This window comes from Hemiscyllium ocellatum, chromosome 14 (genome assembly GCF_020745735.1).
Source record: "Hemiscyllium ocellatum isolate sHemOce1 chromosome 14, sHemOce1.pat.X.cur, whole genome shotgun sequence".
NCBI classification, from domain to species: Eukaryota; Metazoa; Chordata; class Chondrichthyes; order Orectolobiformes; family Hemiscylliidae; genus Hemiscyllium; species Hemiscyllium ocellatum.
The window spans coordinates 58050723-58076985 of record NC_083414.1 but is presented as its reverse complement, the minus strand read 5'-3'; the positions used below and the strand labels follow the sequence as shown (position 1 = coordinate 58076985).

Here is a 26263-nt window from a genome sequence, read left to right as displayed (position 1 = left end):
GATGCTGGAGATTAGAGTCAAAAAGTGTGGTGCTAGAAAAGCATAGCCAGTCAGACAGCATCCAAGGAGCGGGAGAATTTACATTTAATCAGGAATGATGAAAGGCTTATGCTGGAAACGTTGACTCTCCTGCTCCTCAGATGCTGCCTGAACGGCTGTACTTTTCCAGCACCACACTTATTAACACTCCCACGGCCCTACTTGTAATTGTAATTGTATAAGTCTTTTGTTTGTTTATTTGATCAAAATGACAAAAAACTTATACAATGCATCTTTTCAAATTAAATTCCATTTGCCACTCTTCAGCCCATTAACCAACTGATTATGATCTCTTTGTAATCTTAGATAACCTTCTTCAATGTCCACTATACCACCAATCTTGGTATCATCTGCAAAGTTACTAATCATGCCTTCTATATTCTCATCTAAATCATTTGTACATATGACAAACAAAAGTGGACCCAGCACCAATCTCTATGGAACACCATTGGTCACAGGCCTCCAATCTGAAAAAAATCCTCCACCATCACACTCTGTCTCGTGCTGTTAAACAATTTTTGTATCCAATTTGCAAGTTTACCTTGAATCACATGTGACCTAACTTTACTAATTAGTCTACCACGTGGAATCTTGTCAAAAGCTTTACTAAAATCCAAGTAATTTTTCTCTGTTGACTTTCCTCCTTTATCGTTTTCTGCCAACTTTGATGTCTCCACAACATATGGATTCTCACTGAGATATATTTCCACACCATCTTGTATGTCAGCTCAGATAGTGAGTTTGTGAGGTTAAGCTGGAATCTGATTAGATTCCCTACAGTGTGAAAAGAGGCCCTTCAGCCCAACAAGTCCACACCGATCCTCTGAAGAGTAACCCACCCAGACCTATTCCCCTACTCATGTACCTATCACTATGGGCAATTTAACTTGGGCCAATCCACCTAACCTGGACTGTGGAAGGAAATCGGGGCACCTGGGGGAAACCCACGCAGACACGGGAGAACATGCAAACTACGCACAGGCAGTTGCCTGAGGCTGGAATCGAACCTGGGTCTCTGGCACTGCCAGGCAGCAGTGCTAACCACTGAGCCACCATGCCACCCTAAACTAGTAAAAGAAAAGAGAACAGAATCAAACCCAACAATATCTTGATCCTATTTTGGTGTAGAAGCATGTTCAACAGGAATTATTAATTGGTAATCAGGAAGTGGAATCACATCTTCATTTTCACCTCTCCAACCAGAAGTGTGCATTGTACTATTACTTGCCTGTGATAGCCCAACTCAGCACTGATTGAACAAGAGCCATCTCAGTTTAGATGGCTCTCTAAGTGATTAAACTTGCAATAGGGCCTTTGATTTCTACCCTGACAGGTGCAATTATTATTTCATATTGCTCTTGAAACCTTTTGCATTCATTTGTGTTGACAGAATCTTGTCTTTGGCAGGTATATGGACAAGCATATGGCAAACACTGCCAAGTTATCACTGCCTGCATTGAATCTCATAAATATCAGAGACATGAGTTCTGGTAAGTTACATTCATGTAATGTGCTCAATTTCTCTCAATCTTGTACCATCTACTTGACGTAGACGAAAAGAAAAAAATCCAAGCAAGATATTATATAACCAGACAGGCATTTCTAGTATGCCTTCTTTTTTTCTGATGCCATCATTTTCCTCCTGTGGTACACTTGCACCTCTGAGAACTTCCCAGTCACACCTCATTGGACTCACGTAAGCTGCAACTGAGAGTATCAAAGAGCCAAACCATTTGGTGGGGTGTCATGAAGCGACAACATTTAAAATTACAGGCCATCTGAGAATAAAAGGTCGAAGCAGGTTTTCAAGTAGGGGCTGTGGACCAGACTTCCCAAGTAGTGGCATTCACATGCAATTTACAATTCCACTCCTTTTTTTTTCCACATAGGAAAGAGCTCTGCATTTCTGACAGAGTTTTTTCGGAAGTATAGAGCCATATTTTCATCCTGACAGGTCCATCATTGTGCACAACAGTTAGGGCAAGACAAATCACCCTTCCTTCTATCACAGCAGTCAGTTACCATATTCCAAGGTTTTGAGGTGCAGTATTGTAGACAGACAGTTTGACAACTCCTGTGAAAGGGTAAGTGCATAGAGTAAGTATGAGGTTAGAGTGCTGGGAGAATAGGTTGACAGGTGAATAAAGGGAAGTGTGACAGGTAAGTAGGATGCCAGGCGAGTAGATGGAGGGTTCCAGGTGAATAAGGTGCCAGGACAAAAAGGTTGTGAGGGGCCAGATAAATTATGGAAAGTTCAGCTCACAGTAAGTAACAGACACAACTATTCAAAGCCAGTTGACAACCCACAAGGCACAAGTTAGAGGCTATCCACTTGTTTGCATTGCAGCTTCAATAATACCTCAGAGACTTGATACCATCCAAGATAGACCAGCCCACTTGATTGCCAGCACATTCAGAGACATTCACGCCCTCTACCACTGACCAACAGTCTCAGCAGAGTATACAATTTACAGGAGGTACTATAGAAATTCACTATAGAAAGACTTCCAAACCCACATCTACTACCATGTAGAAAGGCAAGGATAGCAGATACACAACCAATTGCAACTTGTCCTCAAAGCCACTCACCATCACCATCGCTGGGTCAAAATCCTGGAACATCCTCCTTCACAAGAATTGTCGGAGTGTCTACACCAAATAAAGAGCAACAATTCAAGAAGGAAGCTCACTGTTACCTTCTCAAGGGCAGTTAGGGGTAGACAACAAATACTGACCTAGCCAACAAGCCAAATCCCCTGATGAATTGCATCAAAAGATTTGTTACAATCGAAAGAAAATTTGTCAATTGTAGTTGAAGCTAAATTTTAGAAGAAGCACAAATTGACCTTAAAAGGAAAAGATCGATCTTATCACAAGGAGATCAGCAGAATCCACATGGTTCTTCAGGTACAAATCATAACAGAGATATGTGAGAAACCAGCATTGCAAGCAGGGCAGATAACACTGAAAGGTTCTTGACAGTGGAGCAGAGAAACTTCACAGTGCCTAGTTATTAAAGGGGAATACTTAATCTACAATAGTGTGTCATTTTCAGAAAATGTACTAAAGTAGGTACAGTCACAGAAAAGCAAGAATTTAAATAGCTACCCATACAAAGAGGTCAATGAATTAGAACAGTCTACAATAGAAAAAAAAGTTTTCTGATATGTTTCCAGTAGAGATATGTAATTCAGAAGTACTTATTTGGCAAGAGGATTTGATGTCAATGGACAATGCAAAGACTTCAAGCTTGATGCAGGGGTGTCATAATATTATTATATAGTGAAACCAACAATCGTGTAACTCCATGTTCCAGGAAGCACTAACATGAAAGATTATGCTGGAAAAAACTCTCCAACATGAGAGAGCTTGTATGTGCCCCAGAATTAAGAATTCTCATTCTGCGGCAAGAATTCTTCACAAAATTGAAGAGGTTGATCAGCAGAAAATAGCCATTGCTGAACAGAAATACCTAAAATTAATCAACATTTTGGGGAAATTCATTATTCATTACTCATACTGAAGAAAGATGAAACATAGTACAATACAGAAACAGCCACTTTATCCCACCATGTCTGCGTTCATTACGATGCTATTCTAAACTAATCCCACCTGCCTGCACATGATCCATATTCCCCTATTCCCTTACCTGTTCATATGTCTGTCTAAAAGCCATTTAAACATTGCTACTGCATCTGCTTCTCCTACCTCCTGTGGCAATGCATTACAGGTATCTACTAATTAAAAAGAAACTTGCCTCGCACACTCCTTTAAAGTTTCCTTCTCTTACTTAATCCTGTGCCCCATAGTATTTAACATTTCCACCTAGGAAATGAGATTCTGACTATCCACCCTATCCATGCCTCTCATAATTTTATACACTTCTAACAGGACACCCTTCAACCTCCAGTGATCTAGCAAAAAAATCTAAGTTTTCCCAACCTCTCTTTGTAGCTAATACACTCCAGTGCAGGTAATCTCTTCTGTACCAAAGACTCCACGTCCTTCCTACAGTGTGGCGACCAGAAATACACACAATTCTGAATGTGGCTTAACTAAAGTCTTATACAGTTACAACATGACCTGCCAATTGTTTTACTAAATGGTCCAACCGATGAAGACAAGTATCTTATTTCGTTGTGTTGACACTTTCAGGTAGCCAAGGATTTGGACCCTGAGATCCCTCAGGATATCAATGCTCCTAAGATGCTAAACAATTACGTCTCTGTAAATCTAGGTAGATTCCACATCAATTGATGAAACAAGGTGAGAAACAACTTGGAAAGATGACAGGATTGGGCATCATTTCACTGGTTATGAAACCAATTAAGTGGTGCTCAGGCATATTTATGGTACCCAATCCTGGGTCTATCACACAGCTCCACAAGGCAGAAAGTAATCAATCCCATGCCTGCACTTGGCTAAATTATTCAAAAGTTTAGTGTGCAACAACTCACTAAAAACAGTGGATTTCAGCAGATACCTTTGGTTGAGCAAAGAACAATATTTATAATGCGGTTTTGCTTCATTTGAAATTGTTGTAGTTCCAGAGATTTCTCTATGGACTATATCCAACATTTTAAAACATCAGCAAGAAATCGTGGATGACACATTGATAGGGTGAAACAATTGAAGAGCATGATCAGGGAATGTACACAGTCTTCAAACACTTACCAGCAGAACAACGTGTCCTCAGTGACAAATATGAATTTTCCAAGGAATCCGTTAGGTAGATGGGCTAATGACAAATCCACAGAAAAGCAAAGCCATCAACGAGTTTGCCACTCCAAACATCAATTCATGATATAAAATGAATTTTCAGGATGACTGAACAGTTGGTGAAAATTTTGTCTCTTTTGACACTTATGACAGAATTTTTGAGACAAATCCTAAAGAAGGGTAAAAGCCAGCATTTTCAGGTGTTCTGGCCAACTCCAAAATATCCTTTGCAATAACCATAGGTGCTGATGCCTCAGTTACAGGCAAGATGAAGAAATAGGATCTCTTAGCTGCCTGGGATTTGACATGAGCAGTAGTGAGACTACGAATGCATCACCATTCGTCAGTCATGTGTTGAAGGCTGGCCAGACCAAAGCTTAATGATTGGCCAATGAAAACACATCTTGAAGAATGACAGAATTTCACAATCATGGGTGACTTTGTGGTGTATCTAAGGCTGGTTCTTCCAGCTTCTCTTCAGAAAGATAGCCTACATAATATATACCAAAATCACTTGCAGACCATTATGTGTCTGGTCAGAACTGGTCAGTGGTGTGAGGTCTTGATCCGCTGTGAAACCTGCACTATTCACTGGCCAGATCAAAGAGAACTGTTGATACCTACACTTTCCTTACTAGATCATGGGAACATATGGACATAGACCTATTCATTTTGATAACAACATGAGAAATGAGCAGCAGCAGTAGGCCTTTTGGCACTTCAAACTCGCTCCACCATTTTACAAGATAATGGCTGATCTGCCCCAGGTCTCAACTTCTCTTTTGCACCAGCACCACATATCCCTCAGCTCCCTGACATTTCAAAAATATGCTACTTCTTCTTTGAATACTTCATGACCTAGCCTCCACAACATTTTGGAGTACAAACTTGCAAACATTCACTATCCTCTGGGATAAGAAATTCATTTGTATCTCAGTTTTAAAAGGAGTGTCCCCTAAGTCCATAACTATGTCATCTTATTCGAGATTCCCTGACTAGTGGGAACACCTTCTCAACACTTACCCTGTCAACCCGCCTCAGAGTCTTGTATATTTCAATAAAATCACTGCTCATTCTTCTCAACTCTAATGAATAAAGACAACCCTGTTTGACAATTCTTGCTAAGTTACTCTTTTTATCTCAGAATCTGACTAGTGGATCTTTTTTGAACTGCCTCCAATGCCAGTATGTACTTGCTTAAATATGAGAAACAAACTATATACTGTACTGCAGCCATGGCCTCACCAACACCGTGTACAGCTGCAACACACTTCCCTAATTTTAAACTCCAACCTCCTAGCAGTAAAGGTTCAACATTCAATTCGCCTTTTTAATTACTTGCTCCACCTGCTTAACCTTTTGAGTTTCACACACAAGAACACAGATCTCTTTGCATTGCAATCTTTGGAGTGTCTCTCCACTTAAATAAGTCCACCTCTTGATTCTTCCTATGAAGATGCATGACTTCACATTTTCATATATTAAACTCCATTGGGAAAGTTCTTGCCCAGTCAACCATTTTATACCCTGCTTCAGGTTCGTTATGTCCTCATTACATTATGCCCTCTTAGTGATTTTGTATTTCTAGAAAATATTGATATTTTACACTCTGCCACTTTTTCAAGTCCCTGATATAGAAGATTGAAGCCTCAGGACTGATCCTTTTGGCACTCCACTATTATACTTCCCAATCTGGAAAAAAACCCATTACTCCAGATTCTCTATCTTCTATATGTTAATCAATCTTCAATTCATGATAATAAATTACACAATACCATGAGCTGTTACCTTTTATGTGGTACCTTCTCAAATACCTTCTGTAAATCCAAATACACTACATTTACCAATTCTTCTTTATCAACTCTGCTTGTTCAACACACAAAGTATTCTAGAATTAGAATTAGAATTAATGAGAATCAAAATTTGTCACATGCATTCAATTTGTCAAACATGATTTTCCTTTTACAAAACCATGTTTACTTTGTTGTATGACATTGGGATTTTATAAATATCCTATTATTTCTTCATGAACTCTAGCATTTTCCCAATGGCAGACATTCAGCTAGTGGGCCTATAGCTTCTTGCTTTCAATTTCCTCCCTCTTTGAATAGGGCTATGAGTTCTGGAACACTTACTAATGCCTCCATTATCTCTGTGGCTACTTCCTTCAAAATATTTGGATGCAAGCCATCAGGTCCTGCTGACTTGTTTACTTTTAGTGCCTTCAGTTTGTCAAATTCTTTGCCCCTAATGATAGAGACTGTTACTATGTTTGACTGTTTTTCAAAGAAGGTAAATGTAAAGAATATATACACCACCACTACAAATGTTATTAGCAGTGTCCTGCAAGCCATATTTGCAATGCATATTACCCCTGATGAGGTTGTTTTGAATAATGGATCACAATTGTAATAAATGCTCCAGCCAATTTGCAGCATGTTCTGGATTTGAGCATTTTATACGTTTGCTGAGATACCCAAAGTTGAATAGGGAAGTCAAGAGTGGGATCTGGACAGTCAGTTCTCAGGTGAATTACCAATTCATTCCACTCCAGTGCTGCTTGCCATCACAACTGCTGGTGGGCAGAGATCTGAAGACTGAGCTATCCTAACAAAGAAGACAACTCCACATTTACATTCATGAGGCTATCAGGAAGGAACAATTCAACTGCAGAAAACACTCTCTGTTATGCATTGTCAAGCATGGCAGTTGACAAATATGAATCAAGGATACTAAATATAGATATGGGACATTAGCAATAAAGGTACAGTCATTCAAGGAGGTGCAGACCAGCAGTGATTGCATGTTGTTTGTACAGCAGAATGAATTGCAAGAGGGAACTGCATGAACCTCAGCCCATTCAGCAGCAATCAACCCACCACTGTTTAGTTAGGTTTGTCCCAAGAGGACCATCATAAAGAAAGAGACTTTTAATCTCACACTGTCAGGAACAGAATTAAAATCACCATGTTCAGTTCCATGATCTGCTGATCTTCCAAGTCTAAACAGAACACATTCCAATTGAAACCTCCAGGCTGAATCTTTGAAGTGAGCAACTTTGGGGGAAGACAGGGCTGTTACATATGTAATTATATACACAAATGAGAACAAAAAGACGAGAGAAAAATATAGAGGGAGTTGGATAAGTGTGTAAGGGAATGAAAGGGTCAATACAGAGGAGTACTTTAAGTGTTGTGATGATGTCTTACCAATTTGGTGGGAGAATAGTGTAGTATCACAAAATAGTAAGACTTATCACGTACTCCTCCTCATAGTCTCTGTAACATTGGCGATCATGTCAGTGCTATTATATTTGGTTGCTAACAAGCATCTTAATTAACTTATTCCTCTCATCGGAATACTAAGCAGTTTTCCTCTACCAGGCCTTTCAGACCCCTACACTGAGATGGTGGTGGCAACAAACCTATCCCATGGTGAACAATAGTACAGAGAGCCTTGTACAACAAAGGTGGTCCACAGTGATGATTATTTATGCAACATGCTCAATTATTATATTTTTAAAAATTAACCCTCATTCTTTGACTCAGAACAGAATAAAACTTGAATTAGATTAGCAAAATTCCCTAACCTTTTCTTTACTTCTGTTTATTATCAAGTACAGTCCAGCTACTGTGGAATATGCTTAGATTCTGTCTTATAATGCCTTGCTATCAGTTCCTTGCCTATTTAGCTTCAATACTATCAATATTGCCAATAGATTAACTGCACAATGTTTCTGTATCCATTTTGATTTTAGGAATGGCTCTTGGAAATCTGATTGGAAGCTCATGCTCTGTCCACCAAATGCTGAAGTCATGGGAACAATTAAGGTGCAGGTAAGGGTCCAGCAGTGGGTTGTCAGTAAGTCCAGTTTGGGACATGGTATGAACAGTTGATGCCTATGTTGCAAACAAGTAGCACCAGTTCCTATTCAAACATAGCGAAACAGCGAGCAGATAGAAAGGGAAATTTGAATATTGCTGTTGTGCCTCAGTACATGCTAGACAGAATGAACTTACTATGAGTGGGTTTTTACAAACACGCAGATTTTGCATCAAACTTCCTGTTGTGACATTATCATTCAACATCTTGCAGTGGTTCATACAATTACAAATTCCAAACAAATATTAATTAATCAATGCTTCACATATTGTATCTTTCAAATATAAACTACTGAAGAAAGTATTACCAATACTGTTAGAAAGGGTAAAAAAAAACAACTTCCAGGCAGCAAGCATTGACTAGAAAGAAGCCTATCAGTGGAATTCCCAAAATGCTTTCAACCACAGGAGAAAGAAACAAGCATTATGTTGGTGTGACAGAATGGATTCAGTGGGCCGAATCTGCTACAGAACCGTTAACTCACAAGTTAGCCTCATATCGGAGTCACAATGCGATAGGAGCTTAGCTTTCTTTTTATTAATTTCTTTCTTGTATGAACTTTCTCATGGTCTTTTCTCTCTGGAGACTTTACTTTCAAGGTTGGACAAGATTCCTTGTGCAATGATGACCTTCTGTACCTTACCAAATGAACCACTTTTCACATGAATGCAGGAAATGACAGCCAATTATTCAAGCACAAAGGACAAGGGCAGTACAGTTCATTGCTCACACTTGGACGCGTGTATCATGCCACTGTGTGGTAATCAGGAGTGGATTTATGTTTAATTTATCACCCCCTAATCCAGAAACGTTAGATCTATCATAATCCATTTTCTACCACTACAGAGGAGATCAACTAGTTCCATTCAGATCAGAGAAAAAACATGGAACTTTAAGTTATTTTTTGAGGAAAAAAAAGGCTCCTGATGTATGATCAATACTGGCAAGGCTAGAATTAGTGACCATTCATAATTTCCAATGAGAAGGTGGAGGTATTTAGACATATAAAACTCTAAGGCATTTGACAGTGTAGACGCTGAGAGAAATTTTCCTCTTAGGAGGTATCTAGAAATAGGGACAGTGTTTTGAAATTAGGGATCATATTTAAGTTGGGGGTAAACAAAGATTTCTTCTCTCAATAATTTGATAATCTTTGGATTTCTTTCTCTTAGAGAGCTGTGGAGTCCTGAGACAAAATCAGGAAGACATGTAGGGGTTTTGCCTGTTGGACAGCCAGGAAAAGACCATGCATCACCCTCCAGGGAGGGCCCTTGCAATCTCACACGTAACAGGCATTGTTTCAACCACCCATGAGTCATTGCCTGGATTCAAGACCCTAGAGGTTGAAGTCCCACCTAGCAAGAACAATGAGCCTTCAGTAATTGGACTTGGCAGTACCATGGCTGCTGGCAGAAGAGCATCCCCAATGTTCTAGAATTGCGGAGGAGTCAAGACTAAGCTAGGCGATTGTTTGGAGCGGGAAGGTGATACTCATATTGGATGCTTTGGAAAGGATGAGAGGAGGAAGGATGTAAGATCAGGTGGGAAGTAGTGTCAGGGTGTTGCTCCTAGTAGGTACCCTTTGACCTATTTCCAGTCCCTAGGTCAGGGAGACCTTTTGGGTATGTTAGTTTGCAGCAGGCCTGTCTGCAGCTTAGTATCCCCAGCGATGATGGGCTTGATGCTTTTTGTGGTCCATAATTGAGCACATATTGTCAACAATTGGCAGCATGGTTGGACTTTCCAACCCAAAACTTAACTCTGTTGGAGGCAGGAAGGCAGTGGGGTTTGAGCGTGCCACCACCTTGTCTAATTATGTATTCTTCTTGCCTCCAAGCTTGCCACCTCTAGCCGACGATTTCATCCTTAGTCACTGAATATATTCGAGCATAAGGTGGACAGATGTTTGAACTATAGGGTAATCAGTGATATATACCCATTGTGTTGTACATGTGTTTGTGAGAGAGAATATGTGAATGTAATGGTGTGGTGGGAGGAGTAGTAGCCCCAAGGTATTGACCCTGTGACAACAGAAGAACACAATTATATTTCCAAGTTCTGACGGTGTGTGGTTAGGAGGGAAACTTGCAAATGGCAATGTTCCAATATAAACTGCCCTTGTTCTTTTAAGTGGTTGGAGTTGCAGCTTTGAGAAGTGGTGCTGAAGGATCCTTAGCTGCAATGTATCTTGTAGTAGAGAGGGTAAATATTTAAGGAGATGGATGGAATGCCAATGGTGTCAAGCTTCTTGAGTGCTGTTGCAACTCTATTAATTTCAGGCAAGCGAGGAATATTCCATCACGTTTCTGACTTATGCCTTGTCGATGGTGGACAGGCTTCAGGGAGTCAGGAGTATGAATTACTCAGTACAGAATTCTGAGCCACAGTATTTGTATGGCTGGTTGAGTTTGGTTTCTGTCTCAGGAATTTTCTTCTGGAAAATGCAGTAATGATAATGCCATTGAAATATCAAGGTTAGATTATCTCCTGTTGGAAATGGTTATCGTCTGAAACCTGTGTGGGGTGATGTTTAATTCTGCCACTTATCAGCCTAAGCCTGAAGGTTAGCCAGGTTAGTATGTGTTAGTTGCAAATAATGCTGAAAACTGTACCATCTTTAGCAAATATTTCCTCTTCTAAACTTAAGTTGACTAGAAGGTCATTGATGAAGCAGCTGAAGATATTTGGGACTAGTAGCGAACTCAAAGAGCTCGGGTTTAAGTACCACCTGTTCCATAGGTATACAGTAATGTAGTTGAACAGGTTGATTAGAAAATATGTAGACCCCAAGGAATTGCTGCAGCAATATCCTGGGATGGAGATGATTGCCTCAAATTCCTTTGGGCTCGATATGAAATAGTGAGATTCCCTTGATTCCAATTGACATCAAGATGCTCGAGTAAAATTGAAACCGTATTCAGTCAAATGATGCTTTAATGTCAAGGGCAATCACTCTGCCCTCGCCCTCTGGTGCTCATCCCTTTTATTTATATTTCAAACAACACCATAATGAGAACTGGGCTGTGAAAATTCTGTACTGAGAAGCCATACTGAATTAGACTGTGATGTTTCCCCAGACTTCCCACAGAGTGACTTTATTGGAATGTTAACAAGTTGAACTTACGCACAAGTTCCTCTGTCTTCTGCATACCATCCTATTGATCTTCCCTCTCAAGGGATGCCTTTTAATTAGTAAACTGAAAAATTACATCAAAAGAATAATAATTATCTGGAAATGTGTTTTTATTATTCAAGAGCTGTTGCTGACATTTATAAACCTCTTGAGTTAGTACCCGGTGACAGTGAGCCTTTTGTTGTTCTGAGGATCTTCATGTGTAATGGAAAGAAACAGCAGTGAACAATAAGGAATTAATAAACCAATCTATTGTGGATTCTATCCAACCTATTTAGTTTTTAGTGCTATAGTTTGAAAAGCAAAAAGGGAAAAAAAGCAAAACACCAGTTATCTTGCACCTTTTTAGATACTTTCTAATCAATTTATACAGAGATGTGATTACATTTTCAGGAACTAGTGGAACTTGATCCAGACTTCAAAGACAGAGACACTACCACTGCACTAAAAAAGTCTCTTAACCTGCATTTTTTTGATATCTTTGTTAAATTTCCATGAGGTTGAGAACCCATATACCCATAGTCATCTTTATTTGTTTTACCTGATTGCTCTGATACTTTGAAAATCTAGCCCCGCTATTCCCAGAGTCAGCACAGAAGTTAAACAATTTAAAGAAGTATGCAAAATTTCCCAAGTTACCTGAATTTTAGACCCAAGTTGACAAAAAGCATGGACCAGGTTATCGAACTTAAAAAGAATTACTATTTATTCCAACTAAATAGACTTTAACCACAAGGAAACAATTATGAACTATCAGCCTATAACTCCAGTCCCCTTATTAATTCCCCTTACACACAAACAGATATAGACAGCAAAGAAAAAGGTGTTATGACCAGAGGGAGAAACTGGAAAAATAGTTCAGTGGTGCCTGTTCAAAGGAACATTCTTGTTCGCTTTCTTCTGCTGATCAGAATGCTGATTCTCAGTCTTCTTTCTCTAAATACTTTCATTGGTTTGTAGGAGGCACAGGATGGTTCATACATAGAAAAGTATCTCTCTTATTAATTAAAAGTCACAGTTTACAGCAACCGCTGAAAGTAAAATACACTGCTTTTGTTAAAGCTTTTACTGCAGAGAACAGAGATAGCTCTGAGCTGAGGGTGGTCTTACGGCTTCTTATTATCTTGTTCACTACCCAACTTGTTCAGTACAGGCGTAACTGTCAGGAGGCAGAAGGCCTTAGTTATTGATAATTTGTCACTAGCCAACAGTCTAATCAGCTACTTGTAGCTAGCTGAACCTCCATTAGTACACAGCCTTGGTTCTGGCTCATCTGCATCCTCACCTACAACCACTTGAACCAGCAACTGTCTAAATAGCACTTACATTGAGTATAAAGTTACTTGTCTTTAAAAGCTGCAATAATCCTTTATTTATTTTTTTCCAATTTCAGTCCACAATAAAAATGTAGAAAAATAAAAACACATGGCCCTTACATTATAATCTCTGTTTCAATTTATAATGTGATATCTTTACAGTTCTTTCAATTAGCATAACATTGACTGGCTCATATGAGTGTCTGCATTTAAGCTTCTTTTCACAGGTATCTATTAACAGACTAGTTTATTTAATATCCTGTTGCACAACAGTTTAAAAAAATCAAAAGTGAAGTACAAGAGTAATAAATATTTAATTGCAAGTTTCAGACAATTGTTCTAAGATGAATTTATTTATTATACTGTGGGGACAAGAGGGCACTACCATTAACCTTTAATTGTGTCTTCACAACTCAATTTGCTTGCTTGCATCTGTACTAGGTATTCCTCAGAATTTTCAACATGTAGTGTATGTTATATATTTTTATTTTTAAGATATGGTAGAGAGATTAGAATCCTTTTACAAAACCTGCCTGAGTATTGTAAACAATAATTCAGAGTATCGTGCTGGAAAAATACAGCCAGTCAGGCAGGATTTGAGGAGCAGGAGAATTGACGTTTCGGGAATAAGCTCTTCATCAGGAATGAACCTGTGGGCCGCAGTGCTGATAGATAACTTGGAGAAGGGTGGGGCTGGGGGAAGGTAGCTGGGAATGTGATAGGTAGATGAAGTCACATCCCACCCTCTCATTCATCTCTCAGCACCCCTGGCCCACAAGCTGCATTCCTGATGAAGGGCTTAGAACAAAGAACAAAGAAAATTTACAGCCCAGGAACAGGCCCTTCAGCCCTCCAAACCTGAGCTGATCCAAATCCACTGCCGAAACCTGTCACCCAATTCCTAAGCATCTGTATCCCTCTGCTCCCCACATACTCATGCATCTGTCCAGATGCATCTTAAATGAATCTACCATGCCTGCCTCTACTACCTCTGCTGGCAACGCTTTCCAGGCACCTAACACCCTCTGTGTAAAGTACTTGCCACGTGTGTCCCCCTTAAACTTTTCAGCTCTCACCTTGAAAGCGGACCTCTTGTTATTGAATCCTTCACCCTGGGAAAAAGCTTATCTCTATCTACCCTGTCTATACCCTTCATGATTTGGTAGACCTCAGTCAGGTACCCCCCTTAATCTCCTTTTTCTAATGAAAACAATCATAACTTACTCAACCTTTCTTCATAGCTAACACCTTCCATACCAGGCAACATCCTTGTAAACCTCCTTTGCACCCTCTCCAAAGCGTCCACATCCTTTTGCTAATGTGGTGACCAGAACTGTACACAGTATTCTAAATGCAGCCAAACCAACGTCTTGTACAATTTTAACATGACCTGCCAGCTCTTATACTCAATACCCCATTTGATGAAGGCAAGCACATCATATATGCCTTCTTGACCATTCTATCCACCTGCGCAGCAACCTTCAGGGTACAATGGATTTGACCTCCCAGATCTCTCTGTTCATCAACTTTTCCCAAGGCTCTTCTGTTTACTGTATAATTCATTCTAGAATTAGACTTCCCAAAATGCATCACCTCACATTTGCCTGGATTGAACTCTATTTGCAACCTTTCCACCCGACTCTCCAGACTATCTATGTCCTCCTGTATTCTTTGACAGTACTCTATGCTTTCTGCTATTGCACCAATCTTCATGTCATCTGCAAACTTGCTGATTATATCAACAGTGCCCTCTTCCAGATCATTTATGTAAATCACAAACAACAGTGATCCCAGCATTGATCCCTGTGGAACACCAAGAGTCACCTTTCCCCATTTTGAGAAACTCCCTTCAACTACTCCTCTCTGTCTCCTGTTGCTCAACCAGTTGTTTGTCCACCTAACTAGAACACCCTGCACACCATGTAACTTCACTTTCCCCAAAACCAAGTTGCCTATCACTGATAAACCCATCAGTGATGTGGAGGGAGATACTACATGTGTAGTATCTCGTGTTCAGCTGCTACCCAAATATATAGTATGCCCTTCCCTTCCACGTCACTCTGTCTCCTGCTCTTATGCCCAAACTGTTGACACTCCTGCTCCTCGGATAGTGCCTGACCTGCTGGGTTTTTCCAGCAGCACACTCCAGCATTTCCAATCCTCACTTTCTCCTATTGTAAACAATAGAATAAAACTGGTAAAGGTCTATAAATAATGAGATTTGACAGCATTGCCCCTTCTCACACCAGCCTCTGGAAAGGACTAATTTGACTAGGGATAGTCAATACAGTTTTGTGAAGGGTAGGTTGTGCATAACTAACCTTACTGATTTCTTTGAGAAGGTAACAAAACAGGTGGATGAAGGTTAAGTGGTTGATAGGGTGTATATGGACTTCAGTAAGGCATTTGATAAGGTTCCACAAGGTAGGCTATTTCACAAAACACGGAGTTTCGGGATTGAAGGTGATTTATCGATTTGGATCAGAAATTGGATAGCTGAAAGAAGACAGAGGATGGTGGTTGATGGGAAATGTTCTTGTGGTTCTGTTCGCCGAGCTGGGAATTGTGTTACAGACGTTTCGTCCCCTGTCTAGGTGACATCCTCAGTGCTTGGGAGCCTCCTGTGAAGCCCTTCTGTGATCTTTCCTCCTGCATGTATAGTGGTTTGTCTCTGCTGCTTCTGGTTGTCAGTTCCAGCTGTCCGCTGCAGTGGTCGGTATATTGGGTCCAGGTCGATGTGCTTATTGATTGAATCTGTGGATGAGTGCTATGCCTCTAGGAATTCCCTGGCTGTTCTCTGTTTGGCTTGTCCTATGATAATAGTATTGTCCCAGTTGAACTCATGTTGCTTGTCAACTGCGTGTGTGGCTACTAAGGATAGCCGGTCATGTCGTTTCGTGGCTAGTTGGTGTTCATGGATGCGGATCGTTAGCTCTCTTCCTGTTTGTCCTATGTAGTGTTTTGTGCAATCCTTGCATGGGATTTTGTACACTACATTGGTTTTGTTCATGTTGGGTATTGGGCCCTTTGTTCTGGTGAGTTGTTGTCTGAGAGTGGCTGTTGGTTTGTGTGCTGTTATGAGTCCTAGTGGTCGTAGTAGTCTGGCTGTTAGTTCGGAAATGCTCTTGATGTATGGCTAGTCCTTTGGGTTGTGGCATGTCCTCGTTCTGTTGTCTTTCCCTTAGGCATCTGTTGATGAAATTGCACAGGTATACGTTTTTGGCGAATATATTGTAGAGATGTTCTTCTTCCTCTTTTTGCAGTTCTGGTGTACTGCAGTGTGTTGTAGCCCTTTTGAATAGTGTCTTGATGCAATTTCTTTTGTGTGTGTTGGGGTGGTTGCTTTCGTAGTTCAGGACTTGGTCTGTGTGTGTGCGTTTCCTGTATACCTTTGTGGTGAATTCTCCATTAGGTATTCTCTGTACCATCACATCTAGGAATGGGAGTTGGTTGTCCTTTTCTTCCTCTCTAGTGAATTGGATTCCTCTGAGTGGGGCGTTGATGATCCAGTGTGTGTTCTCTATTTCTATGTTTTTAATGATTACAAAGGTGTCATCCACATATCTGACTCAGAGCTTGGGTTGAATTGTTCTAATCTTTGCATTACCGCTTCTGCTATGAGTCCAGAGATGGGTGAGCCCATGGGTGTGCCGTTGATTTGTTCATATATTTGGTTGTTGAATGTGAAGTGTGTTGTGAGGCACACATCCAGTAGTTTGAGTATGCCGTCTTTGTTGATAGGTTCACCGTCCTGTTATCTGTTCTGTTCATCCTGGAACACGGTTACCAGAGGTGTGACGTAAAGATCTGTTTTGGGGCCAATGATCTGGATGTGGGCATAGAAGCATGGGTTAGTAAATCTGCGATGACACTAAGGTAGGCAGACCCTCAGGTGGATAGTGTCGAAGGATGTTGTGGATTACAAAGGAACATAGATAAAATGCAGAGCTGGGTAGAGAGGTGGCATAGAGTTTAATGCAGAAAAGTGTCAGAAGAAATAACAGGAATGCAGAGTACTGGGCTAATGGTAAAATTCTTGGCAGTGTAGATGAACAGAGAGAGCTTGGTGTCCAGGTGCATAAATCCCTGAAAGTTGCCACCCAGGTTGATAGGGTTGTTAATAAGGCATATGGTGTGTTGGCATTTGTTGGTAGGGGGATTGAATTTCGGAGCCACGAGGTTATGCTTTAGCTGTAAAAGACACTGGTAAGGCCGCACCTGGAGAACTGCGCGCAGTTCGGGTCACCGCATTGTAGGAAGGATGTGGAAGCTGTGGAAAGGGTTCAGAGCAGATTTACTAGGAGGTTGCCTGATATGGAAGAAAGACCTTATGAGGAAACACTGAGGGAACTGAGGCTGTTTTCGTTGGAGAGAAGGAGGTTGAGAGGTGACTTAGTAGAGACGTATAAGATAATCAGAAAGTTAGATAGGGTGGACAGTGAGAGCCTTTTTCCTTGGATGGTGAAGGTCAACACGAGGGGACGTAACTTTAAATTGAGAGGTGATAGATTTAGGACAAATATCGGGGGTAGTTTCTTTACTCAGAGAGTAGTAGGGGAATGAAACACCCTGCCTGCAATAGTAATAGACTCGCCGACATTAAGGGCATTTAAATGAGCATTGGACATACATATGGATAATAATGGAATGGTATAGGGTGTAGGTTTGCTCGCTGAGCTGTAGGTTTGATATCCAGACGTTTCATTACCTGGCTAGGTAACATCATCAGTGGCAACCTCCAAGTGAAGCGAAGCTGTTGTCTCCTGCTTTCTATTTGTATGTTTGTTCGGGATGGGGTTCCTGGGGTTTGTGGTGATGTCATTTCCTGTTCGTTTTCTGAGGTGTTGATAGATGGCATCTAGATCTATGTGTTTGTTTATGGGGTTGTAATTGGAGTGCCAGACCTCTAGGAATTCTCTGGCATACTTTTGCCTAGCCTGTCCCAGGACAGATGTATTGTCCTAGTTAAACTGGTGGGTTTTTTTTCCTCCATGTGTAGGGCTACGAGGGAGAGAGGGTCGTGTCTTTTTGTGGCTAGCTGGTGTTCATGTATCCTGGTGGCTAACTTCCTTCCTGTTTGTCCTACGTAGTGTTTGTGGCAGTCCTTGCATGGAATTGTGTAGACGACATTGATTTTGTCCATGGGTTCTACTAGGGCTTTTAAGTTTGTCAGTTTTTGTTTGAGAATGTTGGTGGGTTTGTGTGCTACTAGGATTCCGAGGGGTCTAAGTAGTCTGGCTGTCATTTCTGAAACTTCTTTGAGGTATGGTAAGGTGGTTGGGGTTTCTGGCTGTGTTTGGTCTTCTTGTCTTGGTTACAAGTATTTAAGAAGAATGGATACTCAAAAATTACAGTCCGCATTTCCTCAAGAACAAACTGTAATATTTCTGTCTTCAAGGGCCCAATTTTAATCTTAACCATTTTTTTTGCCTTTCACATACCTAAAAAAGCTTTTACTATTCTCCTTCATATTTTTGGCCAGTTTACATTTGTACCTCATTTTTTTCTCTGCGTATTTCCGTCTTAGTAATCCTCTGTTGTTCATTAAAAGCTTCCCAGTCCTCCGTTTTCCCACTTATCTTTGCTATGTTATACTTTTTCTCTTTTAACTTTGTATGTTTCTTAACTTCCCTCGTCAGCCACGGCCACCTATGCCTCCTCCTAGGATCTTTCTTCCTTTTTGGAATGAACTTCGCCTGCATCTTCTGCATTATACACAGAAATATCTGCCATTGTTCCTCCACTGTCATCCCTGCTCAGGTATTGCACCATTGAACTTTGGCCAGCTCCTCCCTCATAACTCCATAGTTCCCTTTATTCAACTGAAATATTGTTACTTCCGATTGTACCCTCTCCCTCTCAAATTGCAGATTGAAGCTTATTGTATTATGGTCACTACTTCCCAGTGCCTCCTTCACTTTGAGGTCCCTGATCAGTTCTGGTTCATTGCACAATACCAGATCCAGAATTGCCTTCTCCCTGGTAGGCTCCAGCACCAGCTGTTCTAAGAATCCATCTCCGTGGCACTCCATAAAGTCTCTTTCTTGAGGTCCAATACTATCCTGATTCTCCCAGTCTACCTGCATGTTGAAATCCCCCATAACAACTGTAGTAACATCTTTGCGACAGGCCAATTTCAGCTCCTGATTCAACTTACATCCGACATCCAGACGACTGTTTGGGGGCCTGTAGATAACTCCCAAGAGGGTCTTTTTACCCTTAGAATTTCTCAGCTCTATCCATACTGACTCTACATCCCCTGATTCTAGGCCCCCCTCACGCAAGGGACTGAATATCATCCCTTATCAGCATGGCCATCCCACCCCCTCTGCCCGTCAGTATGTCCTTACGATAGTACGTGTGGTCTTGAATATTCATTTCCCAGGCCCTGTCCACTTGAAGCCACGTCTCAGTTATCCCCACAATATCGTATCTGCCAAGTTCCAAAAGAGCCTCAAGCTCATCCATCTTATTTCTAATGCTTCGTGCACTCATATATAGTATTCTTAATTTGTTATTGCCCTCACCCTTCCCATCAACTCCTATTTCACTCAACATTACAGCATGATCCCTTTTTGAGTTCCTATTACATTTGATTGACAAACCCCATTTTTACATGTAGCAAACTTGAGAGTGCCTCCTTTCTGTTGATTGATTTTCTTCTATCAACTGACCGTGTTCTTTCGCTTTGAGTCGTCCTTTGCTTCTATGTTGACCAAGGATATTCTGCATGGATTCTCTTCCTTTATCTGTCCGTTCTCAGTCCTTACTGACCTTCATGTGAAAGCTGCAAAGAAGCAACTAAATCTTTTGGTAGCACTTTTGTGCTTCAAACTTGCACAAATATTTGATAAAATTGCTCATAAAAGACCATGAGCGAAGGGTGAAGCTCGTGAAATTGAAGGCAAATTATTGACTTGATTAAGAAATTGAGCAGCAGGAGGCATATGGGTAGGTTCACAATTTGCAGGATGGGATTGGTGGAGTACAGTATGGATTTATCAGAAAGATACTTAGATTCCAGGGATTAAACTAAGCAGAGCGATTACACACAGTGAAATTCTAAATGCCAGAGAATAAAACCTAAGGTCTAATTTGATTCAACCTTTCAAGATCTTCAAGGAAATAAATCAGGTGGATAGACAGAAACAAGGTGGAGAGTCCAAGACCAGGAACATTGTCTTAAAATTAGAGCCAGACCTTTCAAAAGTGAGATTAGGAAGCATTTATAAACTTAAAACATCTTGCAAGATTAGAGACAAATTTGAAATGTTCTTCTACAAATACTAATGGATGCCAAAACTATTGTTACTTTTTAAAATCTGAGCTTTATAGATAATTTATTAACCAAAGTTATTCACAGATATGACATATGGAGGTCAGTGGCAGATCAGCCATGATTTAATTGAATGACAAGAGGCTAAAGGGGCTAAAAATCATATTTCTGAGTTCTTATCAAAGCCGTTCTTTGTGGAATATGTTTCCAAGCCCAGCCATAATGCTATATTCACCCTATTACAGATTAATACTAAAAATATATTATCTTGTATTATATCTCCATTTTTAAAAATTTAACAAAGGGTCAAGAAGGTAAATATCATTGATGTAGTGTACATGGACTCTCAAGAAGCATCTGGTATGAAGCTACACAACAGACAAGTATAGCTCATGAAGTAAAAGAGATCATTACAATATAGATAATACCTGACAGTGATAGGAAACAGTGTAAAAATCAATGCTAGAAGAATGTTTCCAATTGCGTTTCTCAGGGATTGATTTTAGGACTCTTGCTGTTCCTATCAATGATTTGAAGTCAGAGTTCAAATGTAGGAGATAATTTCAAAGTTTGCCAATGATATGAAACTTGGAAACATTGCTAAACTGACAGAACAATGTAGAGCTCCAAGAAGATATAGACAAGTTGATGGAATGAGCAGATGGATGGAAGATGAAGTTCAATGCAGGTATTATACATTATATGAAGAACATTGACAGAAAATAAGAGGCACAATTTTTGAGGGTGTGAAGGTGCAGAGGGGTGTGAGTATATGTAGAGGTACTACTAGCAAAGTGGTGATGTCACTGAGCACCAAAGTTATAGGCCACTGGTTCAAATCCCACAGTGGCAGATTGTGAATTTTTGAATTCAATAAAAGAATGAAATAAAAAGCTGGCCTTGTAAGTACTGTCAAATGCTCTAAAAACTCATCTTGTTCATTAATGTGAAGGAGATTTGCTATCCTTACCCACTCTGGCCTACATCCAACTCCAGACCTACAGCAATCTAACAGACTTTTAAATGTCCTCTGGGCAACAAGGGATGGGCAATAAACAAACCTTGAGAATCATTTGAGAACATAGGCCTGCATCCCACAAACAAAAAGTTGACAAATCATTGAAAGTTCCAGGACAAGTGCAAATAGCAATGAACAAAGCAGTCAGTATCATGGGATTTATTAATATGAGCATACAGTACAAGCAAGGAAGCTATGGTGAATTTATACTAGACATGTACATTTACAACCTAGCAAAGTTAGCAAAGCATTGACAAGGATAATCAGTTAGCAAACATGACTAATGCTAGGAATGATGAGAGATAGCATATTGTTGATTAAATGTCATGCTATTTTGAGCAACATACCTTGATGCACAAAGCTGGTTCACCCATAAATTATGGATTTACAAGATTCTCCAGTTCTCCTTTTACTTGTGGATGATGTTAAAAAAAATTTTTCTTCCTCCCTGTCCCTCAATTGTCCCAATGCAACTTTTTAAATTTTTTTTGTTTCAATTTAATAAATATAACATTAACTTCTTGGAGAAAACAATTTCCAGATGGCATTTCAAAGGCATGACTAGAATACAGTGTCAGTTCCCAATTCGCACTGTTCCAGATTTCATCTCTCATCGTATCAATGGATAAGCCCATTCTTATTTGCCTGTGTCATCATGTTTTCTGTTCACAATCATCCAAATCTGGAAGTAGATTACCCAACCATTTCCTTGGTGAAATAATTTGTCAGGAATATTGGTAATAAGAGAAAATGGGACACGGATAAACATATGAGGTTTTTAAATTTTCATTCTAACATTTCCTCTCTCAGGCTCATTATTTTGAGGAGGGTAACATCAATTTGACCAACAATGTTGAAGTGAAACAAAACCTTGCTCTAAAGGTAAGGAAAATATACATTATATTGTATATATCCGTGCAATTTTATGCATCAGCAAGGGATCTGCTCTTATAAAACTGGATGTAAACTCTAGTTTATACAGCAGAACCTCTCAGCAGTAAGCTCTCTTTGATATGACAAGCTCAGCTTCCAGATTGCGAAAACATGATGTTAGAACTAAAATGATGCTGTGAGCGCAAGATTAAGGGACAACAGAAGACCAGAGGGTTGATTGAATAGGATTATATAGCAGCTGTGACAAAAGCAAGGACACAATGGGAAATGGCTAATGGAATGATGAATGGGGCAGGGGTTACCAATAACCATAATTGAGATTAGAACATGAAAGTAACGATCGGGTTTCCAGTTTATCCTACACATGTAGTACTTCTTATTCTATGTACCATTTTATTCTCATAGCTCTCTATTCACCTTACCTTGAACTGCCTGCCTAACTTGGTCTGGTTAATTGATCTGGTCTCTGCTTCACTAATACAAGTATTATATTTCATAGACTCCCGACGTTGCGTTAAAAAACTAACTCATATGCACTTAATCTTAGATCAACATCCATTCAATCACTGGAAATAGTTGAGGGAAAAGAAGGTATTAAATGAGGTTAGGACAGTCATTCAGGGGAGGGTAGAAATGGACTGAAGGCTCCCATTTTTTGTACAACCACCAACCCCAAATGCAACTATTGGTGGCACCTTATTTGAATCACAATGACATCCCCATCACCTTCCAAGCAAAAGACAAAAGCAAAAAGAGGCTTGGGGAAGGCAGGCAGGACAGAAAAAGAAAAAGGCAGAAGAGACAAAACAACAAGACAGAGAGAGCTGAAACGTGAGTCAATGATCACATTCTCTCACTCGTTTGATGTCACAGGAGGTTGACGACCTGTCTTACATTTCCATCTTCTTTCTTTCACTAGAATGAAAGTGAAGGAGCTGCAGAGTTTGTGAAAGTTATTGAAAATGCTGACACTGAATTTCAGGTAGCTCTACCACAGCATATGTTACCTATTCATTATGTTTTCTGATTCATCAAGTAAAAAACTGCTAATGGCACTCACTAGCATTATATTGCTCAGATGGATGGAATCAAGATATAAGGTAATTAGGAATAACATGACAGACTTACTGTCCAAATTTGCTTTCCACACTATTCAGATCAATGGTGATGAGAGATATAAAGGCAGTCTTTATCAGTACATCATCTCAAGAATTTATATTTTACTGGCCCTTTCTTTTCAAGTACAGTTAGTCCTATCCTTAAAAAGGGAGGACAACTGTATGTTTGTGTGGCTTAAAGGATTAACAATACATTGAAACTTTTGCATTCTTTTTACTTCCCTACAGACCTTGCCCACGAATCAATCCCTTTGTACTGCAGTTTGTGTTCTGTAATGTTAGATGTTAAACATTGAAAACTTAGGCTTACTGCCAAGCTGAGTAAAAAAGAACCATTGTGGTGGTGTTAATAAAATGTTGCAATCTGACAGCCGCTCAATAGCTAAGATTACACTCTATTGGGTAATACATTGTTGAATAATTCACAAAAAGAAGACAAACATGCAGATGCTTTATGCTTTAAAACTAGTACACAAATAGTATTTTTGTTAAAAAAAACTGCAAGAATCAAAATCTCTTGCTTCCTATGCAGTACTACTTTCATCTATCAGTAAAAACCATATTGATTTCACTGCAGAATAGCTAACTGTGTTTTTCTCCAATTCTTCCAGTGCACAGCTTTAGCCCCCAAACACAGACCTTCTTTTGAGAGATTGTGTAGGACCTGAGGATTCAACCAGCACACATCACCACTAAAACTACTGTACTTCACATAAATATATTTATTCACCTCCATGCTTCACACTATCCAGACTTAGATGCTGTTTTGCACTTCTGCTTCATCATGGATTCAAAATCTTAGAACTCTACACAAGTGCTTCACAAGTAACTTTTCCACATAGAACACAGTTTTCCAGGTGACCTTGCATAATCTTCTTAAGGACAATTAGAGATAAGCAAAAAAATGCTTTCCTTTTCATAGAGGCACACATCTTGAGAAGGACTTAATTAAATCTGAAGTGGATGGCTGAGAGCAAAGGTTTTTAGTCAATTTTAACCAACTGCAATTTATATTGAAAACAAATTCCTGAACATCTATAGTAACCACAAAGGAGGTCAGATGAAAGGTGTGTATCCTTTATGAATCTGTTTCTCTTTCAATTTTATTTTCTTAAGACATAGCCAGTCAGCATTATCTAGATGATGCACAAGTCAAGCCAACTTGCTCTAAATTGCTCTCCAAAGAATGAGTCATTTGTTAGTCACAGATACCTTCATCAAGACCTGATTTGAAGATATGTTTTTTGGTTTGGTGGGCCACTATCTTTATTGTAAAGACTTTGTTGATTGCTTACAACACTAGGATAATGTATAAATTGTATAGCAGCCAGAGATTACATCAATGGTGATGAAACATAAATCATTTCCTTCTCAAATAAACACAATTGCATTGCTTCATGAAGATAGCAAAAAACTTTGATTTTTATTACTGAAGCACATTTTAACTGTAAGCCATTGTAAACCAATTATCAAGTTAGAATTGATTGTAAAGTAACTTTACAAGTGACTGAAAGTGGAATCTTTTGCATTCTGAGCTGCAAGTGATTATCCTTCTATTGTCTCTTCCTCCAGGTTGGTCTAATGGAGAATTATCAGAAGTTGGATTGTCTGCTTAAGGGTCTTCGGCGCCAACTGCCATTTACACACACAACAATTGATTGGAACAAAATCATCAATGCCAAGATCGTCAGAGAGATAGACCTAGCACAGGCATTAAGAGAGTCTAAACCTGAACGTCTGAATTTTCACTGATACCTTTGGTGTCTGATTCATAACATAAACAGTCATAATATTTAAAAATTAAAGTGCACAAATTGAAATACAATCTGAGTTTATCTTAAATCTATATTCACATTATCCATACGCAAGAATGAACAAGACACATTGCAAAAAGAAATTTTGTACTCAAGGTCAGGTCATTAACTGATAGAAAACAAACTTTTCCAATCATAGCAATCTAACTTTGGCTACAGTTATTAATTATAATAGAGCCTCAAGTTTCAACTCACCACAAATTTAGCTTGGAAATATGCATTGTATGACGTGCAAGTAGTTTTTCCCACTGTCATCAGTATTTTTATTCTGTAACCTGATCTGAATTTTAATAAGGTATATACACACAGTAGATTTTTGTTTAAAAAGTAATGCATTGCCATGAACATTATGCTTGTCTGATCTACTCATCTAAACCAGTGGCACAGTGTCACAGTGATTGGCACTGCTAACTCTCAGTGCCAGGAATCCAGGTCCAATTCCAACATTGGATGACTGTTGGTGCGGAGTTTATACTTTCTCCCCATACTGCGTGGGTTTCCTCCCACAGTCCAAAAATGCGCAGGTTAAGTCGATTGGCCTTGCTAAATTGCCATGTAACGTCCAGGGACGTGCATGCTAAGTGGATTAGCTATGGTAAATACATGGCTAAGGGGATTTGGTTGGGGGGGGGGGGGTGGGGAGAAGGTCTGTGTGGACACTCTTCAGAGGTCAATGCAGACTTGATGAGTTAAATGCCCTCTATCTCCACTGTAGGAATTTTAAGATTCTATTCTATGAAGGATTGGCTACCTACAGCCAGAAAAAAACATTATTTGAAATCTTCGAGTTTGGAAAGATAAGAGTATGCATTATTGTACTGATTTTCACATCCTGAAGTTGTTCTGAAGTGTTTCACAGCCAAGAAGTTACTACAATGTTTGCCACTAATTTGTAGGAAAACATGATAGCCAATAATCAGGTCCTCAAATAGCATTTGATCAGCTAGTTTCTTTTGCTGGTTATGGCTGGGGCTAAGCATTGAAGAAGTTCTACTCACCATTTTTTCAAAATAATTGTATGGGTCAATTTCTATGTTCCTAAATAGGTAATTTA

General features: G+C 39.6%; 1 protein-coding gene across 1 annotated transcript in view; it reads left to right on the top strand.

Moving 5' to 3' along the window:
- LOC132822491 (F-actin-capping protein subunit alpha-2-like) overlaps positions 1 to 25147 on the top strand; it is a 100389-nt gene extending 75242 nt beyond the window's left edge. The window contains exons 6-10 of the mRNA XM_060835868.1: positions 1447 to 1529; positions 8516 to 8594; positions 22194 to 22265; positions 23197 to 23259; positions 24968 to 25147. Of these exons, the coding sequence (XP_060691851.1) occupies positions 1447 to 1529; positions 8516 to 8594; positions 22194 to 22265; positions 23197 to 23259; positions 24968 to 25147 (477 nt within the window). The remainder of the gene's footprint in view (positions 1 to 1446; positions 1530 to 8515; positions 8595 to 22193; positions 22266 to 23196; positions 23260 to 24967) is intronic.
- Positions 25148 to 26263: the final 1116 nt, after the last annotated feature.